This window comes from Zeugodacus cucurbitae, chromosome X (assembly GCF_028554725.1).
Source record: "Zeugodacus cucurbitae isolate PBARC_wt_2022May chromosome X, idZeuCucr1.2, whole genome shotgun sequence".
Classification (NCBI taxonomy): domain Eukaryota; kingdom Metazoa; phylum Arthropoda; class Insecta; order Diptera; family Tephritidae; genus Zeugodacus; species Zeugodacus cucurbitae.
The window spans coordinates 27,848,665-27,876,554 of record NC_071672.1 but is presented as its reverse complement, the minus strand read 5'-3'; the positions used below and the strand labels follow the sequence as shown (position 1 = coordinate 27,876,554).

General features: G+C 36.3%; 1 protein-coding gene across 12 annotated transcripts in view; it reads left to right on the top strand.

Annotated features, from left to right (window-relative positions):
* Window positions 1-27,890, top strand: part of LOC105219485 (calcium-dependent secretion activator) — a 70,137-nt gene that overhangs the window by 4,853 nt on the left and 37,394 nt on the right. For 7 of the 12 annotated variants that reach the window (XM_011195652.3, XM_011195655.3, XM_011195651.3 and 4 more), the window contains 16 exons: window positions 3,714-4,148; window positions 18,372-18,489; window positions 18,627-18,794; window positions 18,857-19,032; window positions 19,101-19,332; window positions 20,203-20,465; window positions 20,520-20,534; window positions 22,283-22,516; window positions 22,577-22,721; window positions 22,782-22,888; window positions 23,043-23,218; window positions 23,287-23,493; window positions 23,633-23,769; window positions 23,851-24,038; window positions 24,115-24,404; window positions 24,524-24,636. In XM_011195652.3, coding sequence (XP_011193954.1) covers window positions 3,808-4,148; window positions 18,372-18,489; window positions 18,627-18,794; window positions 18,857-19,032; window positions 19,101-19,332; window positions 20,203-20,465; window positions 20,520-20,534; window positions 22,283-22,516; window positions 22,577-22,721; window positions 22,782-22,888; window positions 23,043-23,218; window positions 23,287-23,493; window positions 23,633-23,769; window positions 23,851-24,038; window positions 24,115-24,404; window positions 24,524-24,636 — 2,910 coding nt within the window. In that variant the 5' untranslated portion in view covers window positions 3,714-3,807. The remainder of the gene's footprint in view (window positions 1-3,713; window positions 4,149-18,371; window positions 18,490-18,626; window positions 18,795-18,856; window positions 19,033-19,100; window positions 19,333-20,202; window positions 20,466-20,519; window positions 20,535-22,282; window positions 22,517-22,576; window positions 22,722-22,781; window positions 22,889-23,042; window positions 23,219-23,286; window positions 23,494-23,632; window positions 23,770-23,850; window positions 24,039-24,114; window positions 24,405-24,523; window positions 24,637-27,890) is intronic. The other 5 variants (XM_011195654.3, XM_029045082.2, XM_029045084.2 and 2 more) reach the window with 3 other exon arrangements.

Genomic DNA, 27,890 nt, shown 5'->3' with positions numbered 1-27,890 from the left:
ATCACTATATGTAATATTTTGATCTGGAACTGAATCCAAGAGCACCATATTTGGATAGTGGGAATTCAAATATATATCTATTTTATCAGTGTTACAAAGAACCATAACCACTCATACTTTTTATATAACACTGTTTAAAACTCCTTCAAGTCACTTTCCTTTACTTACTCTGTAGTAGTCTTAACGGATGACAACTCTCTTCGGCATTTTTTATAAATCGCTAGTTACCGCTAGAAACAACACCCGCGCCGTTAGTTCTGCTTTTTCCCCGCCTGGATAGGGTAGCGAAGCGAATGGGTCTGGTGGTGAACGAGGACAAGACGAAATATCTCCTGTCATCAAACAAACAGTCAGCGCCTTCGCGTCTTCTCTCCCACGTCACTGTTGATAGTCATAACTCTGAAGTTGTAGATAATTTCCTATACCTAGGCACCAGCATCAACAACGATAATGATGTCAGGCTTGAAATCCAACGCAGAAGCTCCCTTGCCAACAGGTGCTACTATGGACTGAGTAGGCAATTGAAAAGTAAAGTCCTCTCTCGACGAACAAAAACTAAACTCTACAAGTCCTTCATCATTCCCGTCCTACTTTATAGTGCAGAAGCGTGGACGGTGTCAGCATCGGATGAGACGGCACTAGGAGTTTTCGAGAGAAAGGTTTTGCGGAAGATTTATGGTCCCTTAAACATTGGCAACGAATACCGCAGACGATGGGATGAAGAGCTGTATGTGTCGAATGGACGAAAGTGACCCAGCTCTGAAATGCAATTTTCGATGCAATTGGCGCCAAACTGCCAAAAAGAGAGATTCGTAGCGCGCTTTTGTGGACTTGGCTATAACCGCGTAAGCGGTGTTTACGCCAGTCAAGAAGAATAAGAAGGATATTTCATATTAATGGGTTCTGTTGGTACACCTGACCTGATTTTCTTTAAACTTTTCAGTCAAAATTGTTTCTTGGATAATAATGCCAGTGATCCCTTTGTTGATCAAACATTGCATAATCGAGGTGGATTAAAATTTAGCAGTAGAATAATAAGAGACCCAATCTTCAACCAAAAAAATGTGTGATGACTTCCCGCTATATTAAGATAATTTAAACAAGTAAGGAAGGGCTAAGTTCGGATGTGACCGAACATTTTATACTCTCGCAATTTATTTATTTAATTTTACTAATATTGTATAATACACAATTTGACCCACATATTCGTCATATATATGGTATAAAGTCCACTGAAAGTGGGAAACCCTAATATTAGGTTAGAAGCACTGAGGTCCTCATATTCGATATATGGGGCCTTGAAAATTTATGGTCTTGCCACACTATAAATGCAGTATTTATGCAAAGTTCTGTTCCGATATCTTCACTAGTGCTTACTTTATATATTGTAATACTACGTTCGGACCTACATTGAAAACATGTTTTCAATGAAAAAATGGGTTTTCGTTCGAAAACTTTTGTTTTCATCCATGCAAAATCTGTCAAACGAAATCACAGTTTTCGCTGAAAACTTCTTGAAAACATACATTCCACTCATTATAATCGATGTCTGCTTTAGTTTAGTAGATATTATTGGAAGACTTTTTTTGGAAGAATATTTTGCCAGCTCTAAATTGTCATTTGATATTGAAAACAAATTCCACTACTTTGTCAAAATAATGGAGAAACAGAAATAAAAATAAGAAAGGAAGGGCTAAGTTCGCGTGTAACCGAACATTTTATACTCTCGCAATTTATTTGTTTAATGTTATTAAGCGCGTTTTCTTTTCTTTTCTCGAATGTGGTGACTTTTTATATTTCAACATAATGTTGAACGTTGTGTATAAACACATGCTGCATTACCTTTTTGAATGTGCTCCATTTTTTACATTATTACAAAAAAAATGTTGATCATCTCTCACTGACAATGTGATAACTAGAGTACAGGGCAGAATAAATTCAAAATTTTTTTGCGAAAAAAGCGCTTTAAAATTACATGCAACTCGACTCATGTGTTGGGCACAAACAAAAATCATTATATGAAAGATGGTGTACTTCCAGAAGTTTCATTAATATATCAGAAGTTTTACTCATGTAAACGCTTGTACGGACAGACGAATTTTAACACGTCTCTTCATTCTGATCATTTTGTTATTTATCACCCCATATCGTTTAGTTTTATGACTTACAAACAACATGAAAACAAAACTTTAATACTTTCTTAGCAATAAGTTGCGGCAGTATAAAAATGCACAAATGTAAACAAACAAATAAATTTGTGAATTGTCAATGAAAACGCAACACAAAATATCGGTCAGAACGACTTTAGTTCCACAATCCACAAATTCTGTTTTCAAGAGGTTTTCAATGTCCGTCCGAACCTAGTTCTGTAACATCTTTATAATGAAATTTAAGATTTCTGGTGTTTTCCCTTACTGAAATAAAGCATTTTTAGTAGTTTTCAACATAACCTTTGTATGGGAGGTGGGCGTGGTTATAATCCGATTTGCTCCGATTTGGATTGGTTGTACCTAAAAGAAACGATTCTACAAAGTTTGGTTGATATAGCTTAAGTAGTTTACGAGATATGTACAAAAAACTTAGTAGGGGGCGTGGCCACGCCCACTTCTCCAAAAAAATTACATCCAAATATGCCCCTTCATAGTGCGAGCCTTTTTACCAAATTTTATTTCCATAGCTTTATTTATGTTTTCGGTTTTCACCATTTTGTGGGTGTGGCAAAGGTCCGTTTTTTTTTTTGCTTCTCTTCATCTTCGAAAGCAACCTTCCTATGGTGCCAAGAAACATGTGTGCCAAGTTTCATCAAGATATCTTAATTTTTACTCGAGTTACAGCTTGCACAGACGGACAGACAGACATCCGGATTTGAACTCCACTCTTCACCTTGATCACTTTGGTATAATAATCCTATATCTAACTCGTTTAATTTTGAGTGTTACAAACGACCGTTATGTGAACAAAACTATAATACTCTCTTAGCAACTTTGTTGCGAGAGTTTTTGGGAAATTTAATCTTTCATTTTCACCAACAACAGTATGGATTGATTTGGAAGACATTAGACCTTCTGACAACAACTGCAGTATCTTGACATTAATTTCGTTACCAGCCGAACCCTTTCGCGGTCTGTCTCATTTTGCTCTTATAATTGAGAGTTACGAAGCACGAGTCATTTCTATTAAGGTTTTGTCTGGAAGAGATCGTTAAATGAACGGCTACACTGATGTTTTGAATAATAATTTTTTTAAAATTTCTGTCATGTCGTGTCTCGTCCCGGGTATATTATATTATGTACTAAGCTAAGCTACCTCCCCACCAAATTTCAGCCAAATCCGTTCAGTCGTTTTTGAGTTATAAATAGTGAATTTAACACGACTTTCTTTTATATAGATTATAAATTAAAAAATAATTAATAATAAACCAATGTCTCAATGTACAAACATCTGAGGATATTCTTCAAACATTATTAAAAGTTTACGTCACTCGAGTTTTGCTTTTCCTTACTTGTATATTGTATATAATCTACAAATAAACTCTCGTTTATCCTAATTCTTGATAAACGTGTTGAATGCACAAAAAAGTTCGGTATCACGGACATAAAACACTAAGAAACATTTTGGAGTTTCTTGTAGAATTTGTGCCCTAAATAATTTACCATTTTTTACTTTTGTTATAATATTGACATTAATACAATCGGATACATTCTGGTTTTTAGTTTCAACTATTATTGAGGAGCATATAGCAAGGATATCTAGAGAGAAAAGTATACCCGACACCATTTATTGTAAATCGCCAACACCAATAAAACCATGATCGATCCCAGTTCAAGTGAGGAGGAAGGTGATGACGATCCCGTGGTAGTTGCACCACCGAAGGGTCGTCAAGTTGCAGCATCATCTTCTACTTCAGCTTCCAAACCTAATGCTAATGCCACCACAAATTCTGATGCGAACTTTTCCAGTTCTAAACACAATGGTGATCACTTTCAAACCTCTACGCATAAATCGTTTGGAGGTACTGCTGCCGCCGCTGCTAATGCACTCGAAGGCGGTGTGGCTAGTGGGAACAGCAAGTTAGAGCATGGGACCCATATGATGATCAGTGGTGATACATCAGGAAATTTAGAAGTACCAAACAGTGCCATACCAAGGTAAGTTATTCTGCAAAGGACTTAAAAAACTATGAATTGACGTGCGTAAAAAAATGTAAAACACTAATATCTTTTGGTACACATATATGTATATTAGTTATTCTTATACGCACTTCTAACAATACATACCTTAGTTTACATGTTGTCTATATTTAAAAACTTTGAATTCGTGCTGAAAACCGTAGGGAAATATCTTTTATACTCATTCAACGCATGCTCCTAAACCAGATTTATAAAATTCACCTGACCTGACACTGATTAAACTCGCAGCAGAGGATGTAAAATATAGAGAAGGCGGGCTAATGGCCACACTGGTTTGCTTTTCGAAGGGGTACTCGTTTCTATAAGCGAGTTTCACCACAGAATTCTATAAGGGAGTTTCACCACTGTTTAACATCAGAGGGCTAGAAAATAGCAGAATTGAGCGTTTGCAGTGGTAAATGAGAAAATTGTGTTAATTTCTATGTTAGGAAATGTACGCTTACATATTTGCCTATATACAATGCGCATATGACTTTTTTGCATATAATTCATAGATATTTTGTTGATAATTGATATTAAGGCACATGCGCACATACATATGTAATTCTTTACAATATACAATAAACTAAATTACTTTATATTCTTATTTAAATGTAACATAATAATACTACATTTATTTACTTTATTCATTAAAATGTCATATATTATCATACATATGTATATTATTACAAAATGATAAGCGTACGTTCGTAATTACATACATATGTACACATGTAAACAAATATCAAAAGAGCCATTCGAATTGTGTCCATATATCAATTTGTCAACAATCAATATATGTATATAAATATGTGTACTCATGGCTTCATATAAGATCTTCGTTGCCACGGACAACGAATGGCCGTAGCTTATGATTTTTTTGAGTTGTAAGGAATGTGGAGCGTATGTATGTGATGTATGTGATTGGCGTTGCAACCGTTTAGCCGGTTATAGCCGAATCGACGATAGTGCGCCACCTGTCTCTCTCCTTTGCAGTTCGGCGCCAGTTGGAGATCCCAAGTGTAACCAGGTCGCTCTCCACCTGGTCCCTCCAACGGAGTGGAGGCCTTCCCCTTCCTCGGCTTCCTCCGGCGGGTACTGCATCGAACACTTTCAGGGCTGGGGTGTTTTCGTCCATTCGGACAACATGACCTAGCCAGCGTAGCCGCTGTCTTTTTATTCGCTGAACTATGTCAATGTCGTCGTATAACTCGTACAGCTCATCGTTCCATCGTCTGCGGTATTCGCCGTTGCCAATGTTCTGAGGACCATAAATCTTGCGCAAAATTTTCCTCTCGAAAACTCCTAGTGTCGTCTCATCTGATGTTGACATCGTCCAAGCTTCTGCACCGTAAAGCAGGACGGGAATGATAAGTGACTTGTAGAGCTTGATTTTGGTTCGTCGAGAGAGGACTTTACTGTTCAATTGCCTACTCAGTCCAAAGTAGCACCTGTTGGCAAGAGTTATCCTGCGCTGGATTTCGAGGCTGACATTGTTCGTGTTGTTGATGCTGGTTCCCAGGTATACGAAATTATCTACGACCTCGAAGTTATGACTGTCAACAGTGACGTGGGAGCCAAGACGCGAATGCGCCGACTGTTTGTTTGATGACAGGAGATATTTCGTCTTGTCCTCATTCACCTCCAGACCCATTCGCTTCGCCTCCTTATCCATGCGGGAAAAAGCAGAACAAACGGCGCGGTTGTTGCTTCCGATGATATCAATATCATCGGCGTACGCCAGGAGCTGTACACTCTTGTAGAAGATTGTACCTTCTCGGTTTAGCTCTGCAGCTCTTATAATTTTTTCCAGCATCAGGTTAAAGAAGTCGCACGATAGTGAGTCACCTTGTCTGAAACCTCGTTTGGTATCGAACGGCTCGGAGAGGTCCTTCCCAATCATGACGGAGCTTTTGGTGTTGCTCAACGTCAATTTACACAGCCGTATTAGTTTTGCGGGGATACCAAATTCACACATCGCGGCGTAAAGGCAACTCCTTTTCGTGCTGTCGAAAGCAGCTATAAAATCGACAAAAAGGTGGTGTGTGTCGATCCTCTTTTCTCGGGTCTTTTCCAAGATTTGGCGCATGGTGAATATCTGGTCAGTTGTCGATTTTCCAGGTCTAAAGCCACACTGATAAGGTCCAATCAGTTTGTTGACGGTGGGCTTTAGTCTTTCACACAATACGCTCGATAGAACCTTGTATGCGATATTTAGGAGGCTGATCCCACGGTAATTGGCGCAGATTGTGGGATCTCCCTTTTTATGGATTGGGCAGAGCACACTGAGATTCCAATCGTCAGGCATGCTTTCTTCCGACCATATTCTGCAAAGAAGCTGATGCATGCACCTTATCAGTTCTTCGCCGCCGTATTTGAATAGTTCTGCCGGTAATCTATCGGCCCCCGCTGCTTTGTTGTTCTTCAAGCGGGTAATTGCTATTCGAATTTCTTCATGGTCGGGTAATGGAACATCTGTTCCATCGTCATCGATTGGGGGATCGGGTTCGCCATCTCCTGATGTTGTACTCTCACTGCCATTCAGCAGGTCGGAGAAGTGTTCCCTCCATAATCCCAGTATGCCCTGGACATCGGTTACCAGATTACCACCTTGGTCTCTACATGAGGATGCTCCGGTCTTGAAACCTTCGTTAAGTCGCTTCATTTTTTCATAAAATTTTCGAGCATTCCCTCTGTCTGCCAGCTTCTCAAGCTCTTCGTACTCACGCATTTCGGCCTCTTTCTTTTTTTGTCTGCAAATGCGTCTCGCTTCCCTCTTCAGCTCTCGGTATCTATCCCATCCCGCACGTGTTGTGGTCGTTTGCAATGTTGCGAGGTAGGCAGTCTGTTTTCTCTCCGCTGCGAGACGGCACTCCTCATCGTACCAGCTTGTTTTTTGTCGTTGCCGAAAACCAATTGTTTCGGCTGCAGCGGTACGCAGTGAGTTTGAGATGCCGTTCCACAGTTACGTACGCAGGCAAAAAGGCCCAGATGTCCAACATATGTATAATGTCTTTAAGTTTTATGCCTTGTTTCTTTAAAAGATCATTAGTAATTATTCTAAACATGATTCAATATGTTGGTAGATATTAAAATGCATTTAATTATATAGATAACCAATTAATACTTCAATATTTGACAATACACATGAAGCGTAAATATTTTTACGGCGGGATCACTTGAAACGGCCCTGTAAAGCTCGATGTGTCGAAAAATTGATGGCCGCCTGCGCAATGCCAAAGCGACGCAACATTGCGTTGCTGGTAGAAAATCGGCTTGTCGTAAATATGTATGAATATGTATGAGCATGTATGAGCATGTAAACATATCGACATAAATTTTTGCGAGCCACATAATTTTTGCTGAAAAATATTTTAAATCGACTCAAGGGCTATGTTGCCACTTTTATCCCTAGGTTTTTGCTGCGTTGCAACTTTTCCTTCTCGAGGGAACATTAGAAAAATCTTCAATTTATGATTTTTGTCATCGTTGCGAAAAGGCGTTTGTTGGCATGGAATGCGCGGGGAGATGTGTATGGCTCTGCTTTTATGAATGAAGCAACTTTGCCAAGTGAATGTGCGCCAGCGTTCATGAATGAGGCGCTTGTTGTTTTTGTAGAACAATGCTTTGGATTTTTTGGGATGGTTGGCAGATTTACGTGCACGCATATGCAAATGTAAGTTTGTGTGTTTGTTCAGTGACATACAAACATATTTATGTATATGCATACAGAGCAATGCGCGCACATTTGAAATGTCCTTCACTGATAAGTGATAATGAGACAATTCGAATTTTTGAAGACATACAGTGGGCGACAAAAGTCTACGTACGACCCATTTTTTTGATGTATTGCTGAATGTAAAAATAGTATGGAAAAAGTAATGATGCAGTTTTGTTTTAATTACATTTTTATTAGGAAATTATAAAACAAAAAGTGTACTCCAATACAACCATAACAAACTGTTCACAAAAAACTAAAAAAAAAACCATTGACAAAAGTCTACGTACGGCATGTATTATATACATACTTTATGTTCATGTTGCAAACTAGAAAGTAACGGGAAAGTACCGTTTACTTTTATTTTGTGTTTATGCTTTACAATGAGCTTCATGTTAAGCACATTTCAATATAATCGCGTATAGTTTACACAATGGGTCCTCGAAAAGGAAAGAAATTTCAACAGATGTGCGAAACCTGGTGATAAAATATAAAAAGGAGAATAAATCATTTGGTAAAATATCAAAACAGCTTAATTTACCTAAATCAACTGTTCAAACCATATATAAAAACTTTATAAAAAATAAAAGTGTTGAAAATAAACCACGAACCGGTCGACCGAAAAAGCTTAGTAGGAGAGATGTCTCTTTTATTTTAAAAGAAGTTGATAAGAATCCACAAATTCATGCCACTAAGTTAGCCACGGAATTAACAGTACGATCGGATAAAGTTGTATATTCCAGAACAGTTCAAAGGGATTTAAATGACAATGGATTGCACAGCAGAACTCCACGCAGAAAACCCTTTATCAGTGAAAAGAACCGAAAGCTTCGTTTGGAATTCGCCCACAAGTATAAAGATAAAGATCTTGATTTCTGGAAACAAGTTTTATTCACAGACGAATCCAAGTACAACATTTTTGGAAGTGATGGAAGAGCCAAAGTTTGGAGAAGAGCCAATACAGCAATGAAGCCCAAACACCTCATCCCTACTGTCAAGCATGGCGGTGGAAATGTCATGGTTTGGGGCGCTGTGGCTGCATCTGGAGTAGGAAACTTAGTATTTGTGGAGGGGAACATGGATCGTTTTCAATATAAGAATATATTAGAACAAAATTTAAGAGCATCCGTAGATAAACTAAACCTTGGTAGGAGCTGGCTCTTCCAGCAGGATAACGATCCGAAGCACACGGCCCACATTTTTTTTTTCAATATTTTTTTATTTATTGAATCTGCTCTTTGGAGCCTAACAATAAGTTACAAAATCTTAATTCTAATTAAAACTAGACAAGCTCAACCAAGTGATTGAGTTGTTTTGGTGAAACGTTGCTCATCAGTGTGCTGGCATATCTCTTCTTTTTAGACGTGATTGATTGCAAGAATGTACTAAAGCGTTAGCCAATGGGTTTGGGTGATCTCGGAGTTTGGATAAATATTTGTGTCTGCTGTTCTCTACTTCTTTCTTTACCATGAGAATACCAAGATCTTTATGGATATTTTCATTACGCATGTACCATGGTGAGCACGTGATTGTTCTAAGCATTTTTGATTGAAATCTCTGAATTATATCGATATTGGTTGCACAGGTCGTACCCCACAGTTGAATGCCGTACATCCAAATCGGTTTTATTATCGCGTTATATAACAGAACTTTGTTGTCTAGGCTAAGTTTTGATTTTTTGTTTAGAAGCCAATTTAAATTTGCAGCTCTTATCTTCATGCAGGTTATTTTGCTCGATATGTGTTTTCTCCACCTGAGCCTTCTATCTAAGTGAATACCAAGATATGTTACTACAGTCACTTGGGGGACTAAAATATTGTTCATTTTAACTGCCGGGCACGTTTTTGGTCTTAGAGAAAATGTAACATGCTTGCACTTTTGTTCATTTACATTTATACGCCAGTTGGCTAGCCATTCTTCGACAAAAATCAAATGATCTTCTAATACTCTTGATGCTATAATTGGGCATTTGTTTCGGCTCACTAAAGCTGTGTCATCCGCAAAAGTTGATGTCAAAACATTACTAGCTGTTGGAAGGTCTGCTGTATATATTATGCATAGAGTTGGCCCTAAAACACTGCCCTGAGGTACACCAGCTCTTATTGGTCGTTCTTCAGATATGAAGTCTCCTACTTTGACAGTAAACTTTCTATTTTTTAAATAAGACTCCAAGGTTTTATGCATTTCGAGAGGTACGCTTTTTTTAATATTATATAAAAGCCCGTCATGCCAAACTTAATCGAACGCCTGAGCCACATCTAGAAATATAGCAGAACAGTACTCTCTATACTCGAACGCCCTTCTGATTTCGTTAGTAATTCTATTTACTTGTTCTACAGTGCCATGTTTTGCACGAAAACCGAATTGGTGCGTTGGTATTACATTATTTTCATGGAGGAAAGGAGCCATCTTTGATAGTAACACTTTTTCAAATATTTTAGAAAGACAGGGTAGAAGACTGATTGGTCTGTATGAAGACGGCTGTGTTAAGTCTTTACCTGGTTTCTCTATTATGATGATCTGCGACTTTTTCCATGAAATTGGGTAGTACCCGGAACTGAAAATAGCGTTAAAGAGCAAGGAAAGCACTGTTAAAGCAATATTTGGTAACTCAATTAGCATTTTTGGAGTAATTTTATCGTGTCCTGCCGACTTTTTTGGATTCAGCTCTTTTATGATTTTAATAATTTCAGAAGATGACGTTTGAATAGACCCGAGCGACTCGTTAGCACTATTGGAGATGATTGGCAGCTTAAAGCTGTTCTTTGGGCAATTAGGTTGAAATACCTTTTCTAGGTGATTTGCAAAACAATTTGCCTTATCCTCGTCGCTTCGTGCCCAGTTTCCACCCAAGCCTCTTATAGGCAAGTTGGAGTCGACTGGAGGCTTCATTGACTTTTGGGCTTTCCAAAGAGAATTTCGTTTGTTTGAGTTTGGACCCAGTTTCTTTATATAATTGTGAGTGTGGTATTCTTCCTCACGTTTAAGCGCTGTTTTTAGTTTTCGTACAGCATATTTTAGTTGAAGCTGAGTAGAAGGGGAGCGATTTAACTGCCATTCACGTCTAGCTCGCCTTTTTTCATTTACACGCTTTTCTATTTCATTATTAGTGATTTTTCTTCGGCTAATTGGTTTATTATTTCTGTTTGGTGTTGCTATGACAGCTGCATTTGATATTACATCATAAATTCTCTTATGCTTTCATCAATATCTCTTTCTGTATCTATTTTTAAATCAATATTAATGTGGCTACTCACATATTTTTTATATTTTAACCAGTTCGTTTTGTGAGATGTTAGACCCACTTTTGGCTCAACGAATATGGGTTGTTCACACAACTTTATTAGTACAGGTGAATGGTCAGAAGATAAGTCTGTACATGTATCAACTGTCACAAGCGATCTATCTATATTTTTGGTTACTGCGAAATCAATTAAATCTGGTAATTTGTTGCGATCACTTGGCCAGTATGTGGGCTTGCCAGGAGATATTATATCAATGTTATTGTGGTTCATAATGGTTTGGTACAACTGGCGTCCTTTCGGATTAATAAGACGTGAACCCCAATACATGTGTTTTGCATTATAATCTCCACCTGCTAGAAATCTATGACCTAGCGTTCCAAAAAAGTCTTTAAATTCGCTATCTGTAATTTTAAAACGAGGTGGGCAGTATATAGCCGTTAGATTTAAATCACAATTCCGATTTTTTAAGGATATTGTTGTAGCTTGTAACTGGGCTGTAGCATGAGATTCCCGAGCATAGTGGTTTAACCGATTTCTAACCAACACTGCCGTTCCACCGTGTGCTTTTCCATCCGGGTGATTTGTAACATACAGTCTAAATCCCGGTATTTTAAAATTGTTTTTGTTTGTCAGATGAGTCTCTGATATTAGCATTACATCTATATTTTTTTCAGACAGAAATTTAATAATCTCTAATTTATGTTGGTTAACACCGTTAGCATTCCATATACAGATATTTAGTACGCTCATTTTTTACTTAATAAAGTTTGCAGCATTTGGTTTTGTGATTTTATTAAATCTTGTATCATATTTTGCATTGTAGACATAAATTGTGTCATACATTGCGTAAGATTTATAATCATGGTTTCAATACCACCATTTGGTGGATTTTGCGGTAGTTGCATTTGTACAGTGTTGCCTTTTACAACATTGTCATAGCTCCCTTGTACATCATTTTTTTTAAGTATACCGGGTTTAGGAATATGGTCTGTGATATCTATGATTTCATTATGGGGAGTATGTAGCATTTGATTACGTCGTGCTTGAACTCCCTGTGACAACTTCGATTTCAAATCTTTATAAACAGGACAACCCCTATAATTGGCAGTGTGACTTCCTCCACAATTGCTGCATTTTTTGTTTAAATCCTCTTTCTTAAGGATACATTTTGAAGTGGGATGTAAATCACCACATACCACACAAACACTGCGTAGAGTGCAATATGATTTGGTATGTCCATACTCTTGGCAGTTGGTGCATTGTACCGGACCGTTTCTTTTATGTGGTTCTTCTACGGTTACTCTACGGTGCAGCAAATATTTTAAATTATATATTGGATGCACTTCGTTCTTTTTAAGCTGGTTAGAATTCGGCATCAATTAAATTCTAAACATGGGTTGCGGTACTTTATTTCTATTAAAGATGTTTACGACAGTTTTAACTTCAAAGCCACATTCCTCAAGAGCTTCTTTGATTTCACTAGAGTGTACTGAAGACTCTATACCTTTAATTACTACAGCTAGGCCCTTTGAGCTCTTCAGCTGATAGGAATAATAATTTTTGTTTTTATCTGACAAAAACTTTACAACATCCAACTTTTCTCAGTGTAAGTCTGTATTTTCGTTTCATCTATATTGCCTTTTTTAAAGGCACTATGTGAAAGTTTTTTGTACCTACAATTTCGCTTAATTTAGCAACAAGAGCATTTGAGCTACGCTCGCGCAAATATATTGGGGGCGGTTTGGCATAAGCGACTGTGGTGGTACCCTTCGCATTATCATCAGAACCATTGCTTAGTAAGGCAAATCTGTTGCCATTTAAAATTTCAGGTTTATTCTTGATTGGCGTGCCGCCTTGAAACTTTTTAGGATTGACCGCTGACCTCACTGGACTTAATTTCCTTTTAATATTGACGTAGCGGTCAATGCCAATCTGAACAGATGGTCCTTTTTTGTTTGTGCATTCTCACCTTGCGTTATGTTTTTCTTCGATGTTTGCTCGCTTGCAGGTACCTGCTTACTTTTTGGTGTGTTCATGTTTGTTGCTGGCCGTTGTTGACTGTCATTCTCTGCTGCTTTTGTTGTTTATAAGCTCTGCTTCGGGTGCTGCTCAGTTGATCGCTGTGATGACTCGTCCTTCTCGCCTTTGCCTTGTTTGTTGGTAGGAGCTGGTTTTGCAGGCTCGACAAAGCTAAAGTAGGCATGGCTGCTTTACTATGCCCCACGTCAATTAAATACACCACCACAAAGCCCAGATTTAAATATTATTGAGCATGTTTGGGAGATTTTGGAACGTAAGGTGAGAAAACATGTCATTACCAGTGCGCAAACACTAAGAGAGAAACTACAGGAAGGATGGCAACATATAACACCCGTTGAGATTGAAAATTTAGTTTCTTCAATGCCGAGACGCTTACAAGCAGTTATAGATGCCCATGGTGGGCCAACAAAATACTAATTTTTAAGATTCAGTGCCATATTGAAATGTTTTTTTATTAAAATGCTAGTCGTACGTAGACTTTTGTCAATGGTTTCTTTTAGTTTTTTGTGAACAGTTTGTTATGTTTGTATTGGAGTACACTTTTTGTTTTATAATTTCCTAATAAAAATGTAATTAAAACAAAACTGCATCATTACTTTTTCCATACTATTTTTACATTCAGCAATACATCAAAAATATGGGTCGTACGTAGACTTTTGTCGCCCACTGTACCTATATATGTATGTACATATGCACATACGTAAATGCTTAATATACATACATATGTTTATGCAAGCTTAAGTTACGAAATATGTAGTTTATTTTAGTGTTATACGAAATGTATTTAGTAAATATAAAAATATAAAACATATTTTTATGAAAGTATGTACATATTTATATTATTATAAAACATTACATAAATATGTGGGTCCGTTTGAATATTTTTTTTACAAATATACCTCTGAAATCGCATATTGTTTTCAATTGTGGATGCATTCATAAATATCCGCAAAACGAATTTCATATCAGTTGTATATAGCAAGCATATAAATCAGTCTCGACCAAACTACCACACGCACAAAATTATACAAATGTTAGTTAAGAAGAATAAGAAGCGAAACTAAAAGTAAACAAAGCAGCAACACCGAAAAAAGTTTTCATAATTAAAAAATATGTTTATTTTAGTTTATTCAATTATTTTATTACTGATTTTGGACAAACAATAAGCTGATATATGTTATTTGCATCTGTGGTTTCGTCAAATGATAAGGAAAAAAACATACAATTTCTAAGTCTATCTATTGAAAATTTAAAAATATATGAACTTATTTGTTCTGTTCGACGGACTAGCGTGGGCCGGGACAAAGGGACAGATTCTAATATCCGACAGGCATCATAACCTTAGTTTCCAAAACAACTAAAAAATTCCGAGCCCAAATTAAAAAAACCCATCATCAAATGGGCGTCCTTTTTTCGCTAAATAAAGAGCAGCTATAAACGACACCTTTTTCTTTTGTTTACCCTTTTCTTCAGTATCAACTGCTTTGTAAATGTTCATTTTTTTAAATTCGCTAATTTGTTTTATCTTTCGGAAATTTCAAGATTAGAAATATCTTTATGAGAATTTAAAAAATGCTTTTCTAAATTGAAAAGACACTTACTCTTAAAAGTACTCTTGCACAACATACATTGCGCAAGAATATTTTCATTTTCATACATAAAAAATTGATCAATTTTTTTGTATGGGAGGTGGGCGTGGTTATTGTGCGATTTCAACTATTTTCATGGTGTGTGGTGGGGTACGTAAGAGAACTGACTGCAGAAAGTTTGGTTTACATAGCTTTATTGGTTTGCGAGTTATATACAAATAACCGATTTGGGGGCGGGGCCACGCCCACTTTCCCAGAAAAATTACATCCAAATATGCCCCTTCCTAGTGCGGTCCTCTATTCCAAATTTTACTTTTATAACTCTATTTATGGCTTAGTTATGACACTTTATGTGTTTTCGGTTTTCGCCATTTTATGGGCGTGGCAGTGAGCAACCCTCTCACGGTCCCAAGGAACGTGTGTTCCAAGTTTCATCAAGATATCTCAATTTTTACTCAAGTTATCCGTTGCACGGACGGACGGACAGACAGACATTCGGATTTTGACTCGTCTCGTCACCCTGATCATTTTGATATATATAACCCTATATCTAACTCGTTTAGTTTTATGACTTACAAACAACCGTTATGTGAACAAAACTATAATGCTCTCTTAGCAACTTTTGTTGCGAGAGTATAAAAATAGTAGGAGCTGGTCGAGGCTGATATAAATGCATCAACATACATATAAACAAAGAGCCTAACATGCGTCTATAATAGAAATGTAAACCTCTGAGCATATTTTTCAATTAATACTCAGCTCTGTTACGCGGCACTGTTAATATTTCTCCTTCCGAGCCAGCCGTGGTGAAACTCGCTTATAGGATTTTGTTAGTTTTTGACAATTCACACGCTGGTCCGCAATTGGACATTCTCTATACTTTGCATTCTCTGCTAGCAGTTTCATATCATTCACGAATTTGTACAAATGAAAAAGTTTTGCGCGTTTTTTGAACAATGATCGAAGAGGCAAAGCACATGTAAATATGGACGTCGATGTTTTTTGGCAGTATTTTATGTAATACGCAGGGAATTATTTTCATGTTTCAAGTTTGGTCAAATTGTTAGTCCAAAGACTTTTCATCAAAATATTTCAAACTAAATACTTTGCAATCTTTTCTAATATATATTTTGCCAATATACACAATCTCGAAAATGTGGATATCATTTACATAGTACTCCTACACCTCAGTTTTTTATGCAATCTAGAAAAGTCGGTACTCATGGTGCATTTGCTAAAGCCAATGACGATATGTATGTATATCAAATTCATATATTCAAACATAAACGTAACTGTTTTTTCACAAATGAAAATTGACAGTGGGACCAAGAGTACATTGTCATCGATCGGAAGATCGAGTTCAGTATTGCGACAGTTTTAAGTGTTCGGTTCCAAATGAAAGTGATGCTTTCCAATTTCTGATTTTTCTTAAATAGTTATATATATATAGTAGTTATATATATATATAGTTAACCTACTCCAAGTCTTTATTTTTATAGTTTCCTATGTATATATTTTTGTATATTTCTTAACTCCCTAACCATGATATGATAGTTGAGGTCAGGTATTTGTAAATGTTTTCCAAGTGTCGTAGTGTAGTCAATTAAGAGATTGCGGTGTGGATGTTACATATGTAAATACATATGTATATACATGTATAAATGTTTACTAATAGTTAAAATTTACAACATTTGCACCATCTTCAAATATGAATGAATAATTGAGGTTATTAAAATTTGAAATAGCTCAGCATGTTTGATGTTCCAACTACATTTAGTTTAGACAACTTTTATTCGAAAAAAAAAACATACATAGATACCAATTTGTTTTCGATATGAAGTTGGTAAGTTTCATCAGCTGACTGTTATTATCAATAACCACATCCATTATTTCCAGCAGCGACAATTACCACCGAGTTGCATTCCATTTTCAATTCGATTTCTATTCATAATTGTTGATTTGTAATTTGTAAATTAATGTCTAAAAATGAGATTTTTATTTTGTATTTTAAATCGATCTAAATCAGCGCTTTAGTCGAGCAAATGCCGGTTAATTGATCAATTAATTCCTGTGCCAATAGGCTGTAATCTGATACCTCACTAATTATTTAAAAATGAAGGAAACTTGTTGCTTTCTAGTCTATTGAGGTGTTTCCTTATTCAATCTCAGCTTTGTGGTAAGAATGTACACCAAAACTGTATACTAATAATCAAAATTAAAATTACTCACCAACCATTTAAGCCATTTTAGTCTTTTGTTAGTACTTTTTCAGGCGATGTATTGAACAAAAGGTTTCAACATTCATAAATTTCCTGTTATATCAATATCCGGTCAATTAAATATTAAATGTGTAATTATTTAATTACTCGGCTAAAATTATGAAATTGCTCAATTAGTAGTCTATTTGGACATGGTGTATTGTGTACATTAATTTTTTTTTACTATAAAATCCATTGTTCAGTTTTTGTTATGTGAAAATAACACATTGTTGTATGTGTGTAGAACCTGAGATGCTTATGTGGCAGAATGTTTCATGAGATAACATTTTTATTAAAATTAATATTTGCTATTTTTTCTTTGTGCCTTTTTACATCAAAACTTGTATACAAAAAAAAATCCAAATGAACTCGATATGAAAATTAATTGATTTTCATATTAAAACGGATTTCCGGGGAATTTAAACATACGTTACAACGATTTCGAAACGAAACTGAATTCAACTACAATTGGTGATAAATTCAAAATAAAACAACGGCATATTTTTTTGCTCAAAACATTGGAATTTGATGGAAATAATTTCGTAATTTAAATTCGCGTATAATTTGGATTTTTTGGATTACGGAATAAATATATATTTTTTCATCTTTTCTCATAAAAAATTCATCGAATTCGTCATCATCAATAACAATATACATCGCTAAAATATACCACGAATTGTGCGTTAACATTTGCCGCTTTGCTTCGTTCGCTATAAAATACATTAATTAATATTTGTTTACATTTGATACAAACTAAAATACTTTAATGTAATGACGATAAACTTATACAAATAATGGAACAAAAACAAACTTAAAACAAATGCTATATTTCAAACTGCATAAAACCTTTTGCTCTTAATTGAATTAATTGCACGGAAAATCCAATAATATAATTGCGTTAACGTAAACCAATTGATACCGATTTGTGCAATATTTCTATATTGCGTTTGTCGTAATTTCTTTAGAAGAACGATTCCGCAAAATAAACAGATTCGTTCCCATGCGAATCCCCCCCACAATAACCATTTGTTGAATATCGTCAATAGTCAAAATCAAATCCGGTTGCAACAAATTCATCCTTCTCACCCACAACACAACAGTCAAACTCATCAGCAATATTTGCATCAAAGCGCCAAACATCAGTATCACATGCAAAGTTTATTAAATAAGAGGTCTTTACATCATCCGGGTAATGATGCTAGTGTATCAATGCATAGCCCTTATGGAGGTGATGGTAGTAGTATTGGTTACAATTTGATTATGTCAAATGCACAAATTCCCAAAATCGCTACCACATATGCTAAATGTAATATTAATAAAATTTCCAATCGAACCTTGGCACCAACTTCCAGCGGTATATCACAAGAGACGCTAAACCAAAGTGTTGGCTCATCACGTGCAAATTCTCTACCTCGACCGATATCGCCGTCACCGTCCGTTGTGAGCGATAAAAATGATGGAGACGTACATGTAAGTGCAAAACTTTATACAAATTTAAATTAATGAGTGTTTTCCCACAAATATCTAGAGCATATAAAGATATAAAAAAAACACATTTATTCATAAATATTTTTTAAATATTCTTTACTGAACTATATGAACTCTAGGAAAAACATGAACGTGAAGAGGAGGATCGTAAGCGACGTATACAATTATATGTTTTCGTTTCACGTTGTATATCGTATCCATTCAATGCCAAACAGCCGACTGACATGACCAAGAGGCAGCCTAAAATTGCAAAGCAACAATTGGAGACAATTACCCAGCGCTTTCAAGTAATGCAATGTACTTACATGCACTGCAACATAGCATAAATTGTATGAATAATCTTTTTCAGGCTTTTCTAAAGGGCGAGACGCAAATAATGGCTGATGAAGCCTTTCAAAATGCTGTACAAAGTTATCATGATGTTTTCTTGAAATCAGAGCGTGTACAAAAAATGGTGCAATCGGGCGCGTGTTCTCAGCATGATTTTCGTGAGGTTTTCCGAAATAACATCGAGAAGCGCGTAAGGTAAATACTTTCTAATAGAGTTATTGCACCAAAAATGTAATTAACACTTATTCCATTTGTAACTGAAGGTCTTTACCTGAAATCGACGGTCTGAGCAAGGAGACGGTGCTTACTTCGTGGATGGCCAAGTTCGATATCATACTTAAAGGCAGTGGAGAAGAAGACTCCAAACGTCCTTCAAGAATGCAACAATCACTTAACAGCGAACTGATTTTGTCGAAGGAACAGTTATATGATATGTTTCAACAGATATTGAGTGTTAAGAAATTCGAACATCAAATTCTCTTCAACGCGTTAATGGTAAGTAAGTGTGGTGTTTTAATAAAACACAATTCTTTGTAGCATCAACGAGAACGTTCTATGCATTGGATCAAAGCTCAGGGGCAATGTGGGAGGGGGAGTCTTCTGTGAGAAGCTCTCAATTAACACCCGTTTTCGGCTGCCAGACCATTGCTGTGTCTTTTAGGTGAAAGTGACTGCCATTAGGGTAGCAGTAGGCACACTGGCATCCTTCAGAGAGTGTGTGTTCACTCCGATAGCGGAGCGGCAATACTGGCTTTTGATTCGATGACAGTACGCTCTAAGCTAGTAAGAGAGTGTCTAACATCTAACATCATTAGCTTCGAAATACTTTGTAATCGACTTGTGTGGATACCAGGTGGATCGAAAACGTCCTTCCAGCTGCTGCCGTTTAGGAAGGCTCATCTCGCCGCCACCATTAGTGTGCTTACTGATCACTGTCCAATAGGCAAACACTCGGTGACTTTAGGGATCGAGGCAGATGCTAACTGTAAAAGCTGCTTGGAGTAAGGCGAAGAGGAATCATCCAAACACTTCCTCCTTCAATGTCCAGCATTCGCCAGACTAAGGCTAAAACACCTCGGTAGGCACATGTTCGGAATCGGTATTAGCCGACTTAAGCACTGTATAATAGAGTCCAGGCGCTTTCTCGATCATTTTGGTCTTGGCAATCCCTCGAGAGTATTTAGGTGCAACAACAACCCTCGGTAGTGATACCGCTCTAAAACTTAGATTTAAATTATCAAAATGCCGACACATGTCTCCTCAAGCGTAATCCGTGAGTGGAGCCTTACTATTAGGATTTATTGTGATGGGATGCTAAATAAGAAAAATGTTCAAGGATAACCAAATCCAAAACTTATTTTTCAGCTGGATTCAGCCGATGAGCAAGCAGCTGCAATCCGTCGTGAGCTAGACGGCCGAATGCAGCGAGTCAGCGAAATGGAAAAGAACCGTAAACTAATGCCAAAGTTTGTGCTTAAAGAGATGGAGTCTCTTTATATTGAAGAGTTAAAATCATCTATAAACTTGCTGATGGCAAATTTAGAATCCTTACCTGTATCCAAAGGAAATATGGATAGCAAATATGGTTTACAAAAACTCAAGCGCTACAATCATAGGTACATATTTCTGTAAGTATTTGTAATTTTTGAAAATTATTAAATGTTTAATCTTTTCTATTGCAGCACTCCATCATTTCTGTAAGTATCAGAAATATGTATGTACATATATACATTTTTAAGTCAGCTTATGGTTTCCTATAATTACTCGGGTCTATTAGTGATTTTATTTTAACCATTAAGACTAACTACTACATTAAAATTCAAAATGTCAATACTGAACTACTACGGAACTATGTAAATATTACTTAAGATTTTGCAGTCTATATCCATGATCAAGACCGGTGTATTTATACCCTCGCAACAAAAGTTGTTCACATAACGGTAACGGTTGGTTGGTTGTAAGTCCTAAAACTAAACGAGTTAGATATAGGGTTATATATGTATATCGAAATGATCAGGGTGACGAGTAAAGTTCAAATCCCGATGTCTGTCTGTCCGTCCGTCCGTGCAAGCTGTAACTTGAGTAAAAATTTAGATATCTTGATGAAACTTGGAAGACGTATTTCTTGGCATCATAAGGCATCATAATTTAAGTTAGAAAATAGGCGTAATCGGACCACTGCCACGCCCACAAAATGGCGAAAAATGAAAACACATAAAATGCCATAACTAAGCCATAAATAAAGCTATTGGAGTAAAATTTGGTACAAAGCCTCGTACTATGAAGCATATTTTGATGTAATTTTTTCGGAGAAGTGAGTGTGGTCCCACCCCCAACTAAGTTTTTTGTACATATCTCGTACACTACTAAAGCTATATCAAGGAAACTTTCAAGAGTCGTTTCTTTTCGGTACTACCTTATACAGTCCAAAAATGAAGGAAATCGGATCATAACTACGCCCACCTCCCATACAAAGGTTATGTTGAAAACTATTAAAAATGCTTTAGTTCAGCTAGGAAAACCATCAGAAATTAAATTTCATTATAAAGATGGTACAGAAGAGCTGCACTCAAAATGGTATACAAAATTTTAAATGGGCGTGGCTCCGCCCACTTATGGGTCCAAAACCATATCTCAGGAACTACTCGACCAATTTCAATGAAATTCGGTTTATAATATCCTCCTAGCTTTCCAATGATATGTTGTGAAAATAGTTAAAATCGGATCACAACCACGCCTACTCCCCATATACCAGAACTCTGAAGTCGGTCAGAATAGTTTACTTTACTATATATAAAGTTAATAAGTAGTGAAGATATCGGAATATAACTTTGCAAATATACTGCATTTAAAGAGTGGCATCGCTCTTCTAAAAATCGTCGAAATCGGTCCATAAGTTTTCAAGACCCTCTATGTCGAATATAAGGACCTCAGTGCTTTTTACAAATTTTTTACCGAAATCGAAAGTTAAGTCTCTTAGATATTTAGAAGAAATTCAGAGGGAATATGTTTCTTCTATTAATATGTCTCCGTGCGAAAAATTAGTGAAATCGGGTCTTAACTTCCCCTATCTCCCATATATTTAATATTAGGGTTTCCAAACTTTCAATGGATTTTTTTGTTTGTTATTATATATTAATAAAATTAAATAAATAAATTGCGAGAGTATAAAATGTTCGGTGACACCCGAACCTAGCCCTTCCTTACTTGTTTAATTATATTATTCTTGTTCTTAAATACTGAATGAAGTTATATCTATCCTATTGGTTGGTAAAAAGTTCATGTTATTGCCAGAAATTAAATGATTATTATTTCTAATAAATTTAAAAATAGCTATAGAGATAAGGGAATTTTTAAGGAAATTATTTAAAATTTTTAGTGTAGATCAGCTAACAGCAACATGATTTTGTATTTTAATTTTACTCTTGTTGAATGTGTATTTAAGTAGGAAGATGATATTGCGTTCACATGGCTCACTATCGAAATTGGAAGGTGACGCAGATGAGGGCATAACGCAACTAACGAAACTGGATGTAGTGCTTACATTTCAACTGGAAGTTATCGTTATGGAAGTTAAAGGTCTCAAATCTTTGGCGCCCAATCGAATTGTATATTGCACCATGGAAGTAGAAAATGGTGAGAAACTACAAACCGATCAGGCAGAGGCTTCAAAACCAATGTGAGTATAACGCACCAGTGTACGTAATGCTTTAATGCGAAATGTATAATCAATACTTAGGTGGGATACACAAGGTGACTTTACAACGACGCACCCCTTACCAGTAGTTAAAGTAAAGCTATATACAGAAAACCCTGGCATGCTGGCATTAGAAGACAAGGAACTGGGCAAGGTAACAATAAAACCAACACCGCTTTCATCGAAGGTAAACTATGCGATTCCACAAATATGTAGGGGATAATTTAAAAATATGCAACTATTTTAGTCTCCCGAATGGCATCGAATGGTAGTCCCTAAGAATCTTCCAGATCAAGACCTTCGAATTAAGATTGCTTGTCGGTTGGACAAACCACTCAATATGAAGCACTGTGGGTAAGTGTACTCCAATATATGCATATGTATATTTAAAGAGAAAGTTTTAGCAAAACATATTTTGAAAATACTTGGTTCAGCTGGAACCACGAAAATTGTTCCAAATCCGACTAAATATTGATGTGCTGATTCCATCCCTGTTACTTATTTGCAGTTACCTTCATGCTATTGGTAAATCCGTATGGAAGAAGTGGAAGAAACGTTACTTCGTGTTAGTTCAGGTGTCCCAGTACACATTCGCAATGTGTAGCTATAAAGAGAAGAAGTCTGAGCCATCGGAAATGATGCAATTGGATGGATATACTGTTGATTACATAGAAGCAGCGAGCGGTAAGTAGTTGATATGAATAACCTATTGTCGGAATAGCAAAACCCGTTTATTTTCCTTTGTTTTGCAGCCAACTTAATGTTTGGCATCGATTTGAATGGCGGCCGCTTTTTTTTCAATGCAGTTCGAGAAGGAGATAGTATTGCATTTGCTTGCGAAGACGAGAATGAATGTAGTCTCTGGGTGATGGCTATGTATAGGGCTACGGGACAATCGCACAAACCCACACCACCAGTAACCCAGGATAAAAACTCGGCGATATCAAAAATTCAAGGCGGTAATATATATTTGTATAATTTAAATATAAGAAAGTGCGATAACCAACTTGAGATATATGATGATTTTTACTATTCGACATCAAATAGAAACGTGGCACAACGCTCAATTATAAACCTAATTTTTATTTCAAAGTTCAGATGCCGACAAAGCTCGAAAACATGGCATGGAAGATTATATAAGTGCAGATCCTTGCTCATTCGATCACGCTGCGCTCTTCAAAGTACTACAAAATCTTACGCTCGAGTATCGCCTTAATGATCCATATGCGTCATTGGTACGTTAAAGAAGTTAGAGCAAAATAATTAACTGTATAAATAATTATTTGTTAAACTAATTTATTCTGGGCATCTAACAGGGTTGGTTCAGCCCGGGCCAAGTCTTCGTACTCGACGAATATTGTGCGCGGTATGGCGTGCGAGGTTGCTACAGACATCTCTGCTATTTATCAGATTTGTTGGACCGAGCAGAAAAGCAGTACATGATTGACCCCACGTTGATACATTACTCGTTTGCGTTTTGCGCCAGCCACGTACACGGAAATAGGTACTCAAGACTTTATACATAATATAGCTATGTATCTTTTGTAGAAACATGCTTGTCTTACATTACATATTGATAGGCCCGATGGCGTAGGCAGTATAACGCACGAGGAAAAGGAAAAGTTTGCTGAAATTAAAGAGCGTCTTCGGATACTACTTGAGTATCAAATAACAAATTTTCGCTTTTGTTTTCCATTTGGACGTCCGGAAGGGGCTCTAAAAGCTACATTGTCGCTCTTAGAACGTGTGCTCATGAAGGATATTGTTACACCCGTACCACCGGAAGAAGTGCGTATGATGATCAAAAAAAGTTTAGAGACCGCGGCACTCGTAAATTATACACGACTATCTTCGGAAGCGAGAATTGAAGGTATGTAAAGAGAATATTGTAAAACTCCATACTTCATTTTATTACGATGCGTTTACGATATAAAGACGAACAAACAGTAGAAATTTGACATTTGATTTTGGTGCATCGTATACTTATAGAGGATCTCCGTGGCGAAATCATTGTACCAGCAGCGAAGAAACTCGAAGACCTCATTCATCTGGCCGAGCTTTGCGTCGATCTGCTGCAACAAAATGAAGAGCACTATGCCGAGGTATGTATACAAAGGCACAATAAAGACATGTTTTGCTTCATACCTATGTACATATGTACGTTATACACTATTTTAGCTACTATTTTTGTATTTGTATACTTATAAAATGTAATGCATATTTCAATTAAACATGTCATTTAAAGGCGAAATATCGAGTATACACTATATACGATTATTACTTGCTACATGTACTATATAATACTATAAATTGTAATTAACATGGAGGAATGAGCGCGTTTATAAACTTACTTACCTACATACATAAATAACATAAATATGTGTATAAGTAAAAACGAATTCTCCTATATGTATGTATGTCTCTATGTTTTTGAACGTAACTAGTTATGCTGCAAAGCTGACTTTTTATAAAATGTCGTTGCTTATGATACCCAATCACTATTACCATTAGATTTTTATTTATTTTGACACTTTACAGAACCAGATACAAGTGCTGAACCCAAAGACGACGACACGACACGACGTAGCGACGGCTGATCACAAATGTCGCTTTGAAGCCAGCGTCTTGAACATTTTGAAGACGGCAGCGACATATCAAACACCAATTTCATTGTTGCCGTACTAAAATCTTTCACTTCAATAAATTTTACATATGTAGTTTAAAGTGAAATTATTTGTGCAAAAAATGTAAAAATGGTCGATTTATTTGTTTTAAATAATCGATTGCTATTATAAATGTAATGCAAAGATATTTTACGTTTCTGCTGACAATTTGTTATAACTTTTAATAATTTTACATTTCACATATTAGTGGCAACTCTACAGCTACCCATTGTCGTCGCCAAAATTAGAAACATTTTTAATTTAGCGACAACGACAACTACAAGCCTGTTGTCGCGTAGTCGTGCTGTTGTCAAAAAATCTGTGCCCATAAGAACGCGTGTATTTTAATATTTGACAGATGTCGCTCGTCGCTTGTCGTCTTCTATGTGTTCAGCACAACATACTATATTTCAAAGCTTACTAAATTAAAATTAAAATCAGAGAAATTGTTTTGTGCTGACCACAGAGCCTAGTATACTAAATACATTTAGTAGCCGTCTTCGATCCGTCAAACGTTGGAGAGTAACGAATAAAACAACCAACTGTAAATACAACAGCCTGGCATAATATTATAATAGTGGTACTCTTTTAACGTCGCAATCATATAACAAGTAAGGAAGGGCTAATTTCGGTTGTGACCGAACATTTTATACTCTCGGAATTTATTTATTTAATTTTATTAATATAATACATAATTGACCAACATATTCGTCATATATATTGTATAAAGTCCATTGAAAGTTGGAAACACTAACATTATGTATTTGGGAGCTAGGTGAAGTTATGACCCGATTTCACCCATTTTTGGCACGGAGACATAGAAGAAACATATTCGCTCTGAATTTCTTCAAAACATCTGAGAGACTTACCTTTATTTTCGGTAAATAAAATATTAGATGCACTGAGGTCGTCATGTCCGATATATGTGGCCTTGAAAACTTAAACCGAAATCGGACCGGCGATTTTTATAAATGCAGTATTTATACAAAGTTCTCTTCCGATATCTTCACTAGTGCTTACTTTATATATTGTAAAGTAAACGACTCATATCAACTTCAAAGTTCTGGTATATAGGAAGTTGGCGAGGTTGTGAACCGATTTGACCAATTTTCACAAAATATTATTGGGATGCAAAGAAAATATTTCAAACCGAATTTCACTGAAATTGGTCGAGTAGTTTCGGAGATATGGTTTTTGACCCATAAGTGTGCGGAACCACGCCCATTTAAAATTTTGTATACCTATTTGAATGCAGCACTTCTGTACCTTCTTTATGAAATTTAAGTTTTCTAGTGTTCTTCCTTGCTGAATTAAACATGGCACTTTATATGTTTTCGGTTTCCGCCATTTTGTGGGCGTGGTAATGATCCGATTTCGATTCAATACCAAACTCCTCAGAGTGTTAAGGAAGATGTGTTCCAAGTTTCATTAAGATATGTAAATTTTTACTCAAGTTCTCGCTTGCACGGACAGACATCCGAATTTCAACTCCACTCGACAGGCTGATCACTTATGTATACATATGTTAAATCGCACTGTTCATTATTCATCATTATTTCACAAGGTCTACTTTGTCTATGTTAATTTAATATGCACTTGTACCGAGAAAGTGTTTAGCAGAGCGAGTAATTTATTCGCAACTGCCTTGCGTCGCCACTTCTTATTTTATTGTGCTTACATCGAGCCACGCTCAGCGACAGCGACACGCTGTCGCCCGGCTATAACGTTTCTTCTCAGAACTACAAGAATACACACGATCAAACATAACAGGACTACAAGATGATGCAACACATGACAGTCACTGTCATGAAATTAGGATACAGTGGTGTGCCTAAAAAGCATACACATATGCTCACACACACAGTCACAACCGTGCCATCCTGACCATTACACGACCTCGTGCAACATTATTAACATTATTAAAACGCTTTGTTTGCATTTAACAGTTGAATTGAGAAAATATAAAGTAATTCAAACAAGACTTAGTTTTTTTTCTTATCTTCTTAACTTACTTTCTTAATCTAGTACAACTTTCTTTTCTTACAGTTCATTTTACATTGCCATCAACTTACATTATAATATCAATGCGCCACACGCCATGATCAAAACAATTGTTGTGCACTTGTGCTTACATTATTATTATAAATTTCAATATCAGTTTTTTCATTTCATTTCATCTTTCTTTTCTACTGTCTCTTTCAACAGTTTCTCTCGTAATCGCCTTATTTAAATATTTTTCAAAACTTTAAAATTCAACTGGTACATACCCCTCTGGCATATCAAATGGAGACTAGTTTTACTAATTTTACTTGAAGACTTTGACATTTTGCAAGTAATACAATTTTCAACAAATTTTCGAATATAACATGGCCAAGTGCATATTAAATCAAACCAATAATAATCATAGGCCTTATCTAGTGTCTTCTTCCATCCTAAATGCATTTAAATGATCGAGAAACAATTGATAAAGATCGAGTTCTACCATTTCTCTGAATTTTTCGATATAAAATACCTGCTCTCAACTCGTAAGTTTTTGCAATGTCCTTGGGAAGAGAATCTTCCTTCAATTTATTTGCGATATTAACTATTTCAGGATCTTGGAGCTGTTCGGCCAAAAGCCAATTACTAGATATTTCTGCCAAATTAACTCGCTTTTCAGGAACTTTGGAGGTTGTAACAAGCAAATCAGATGA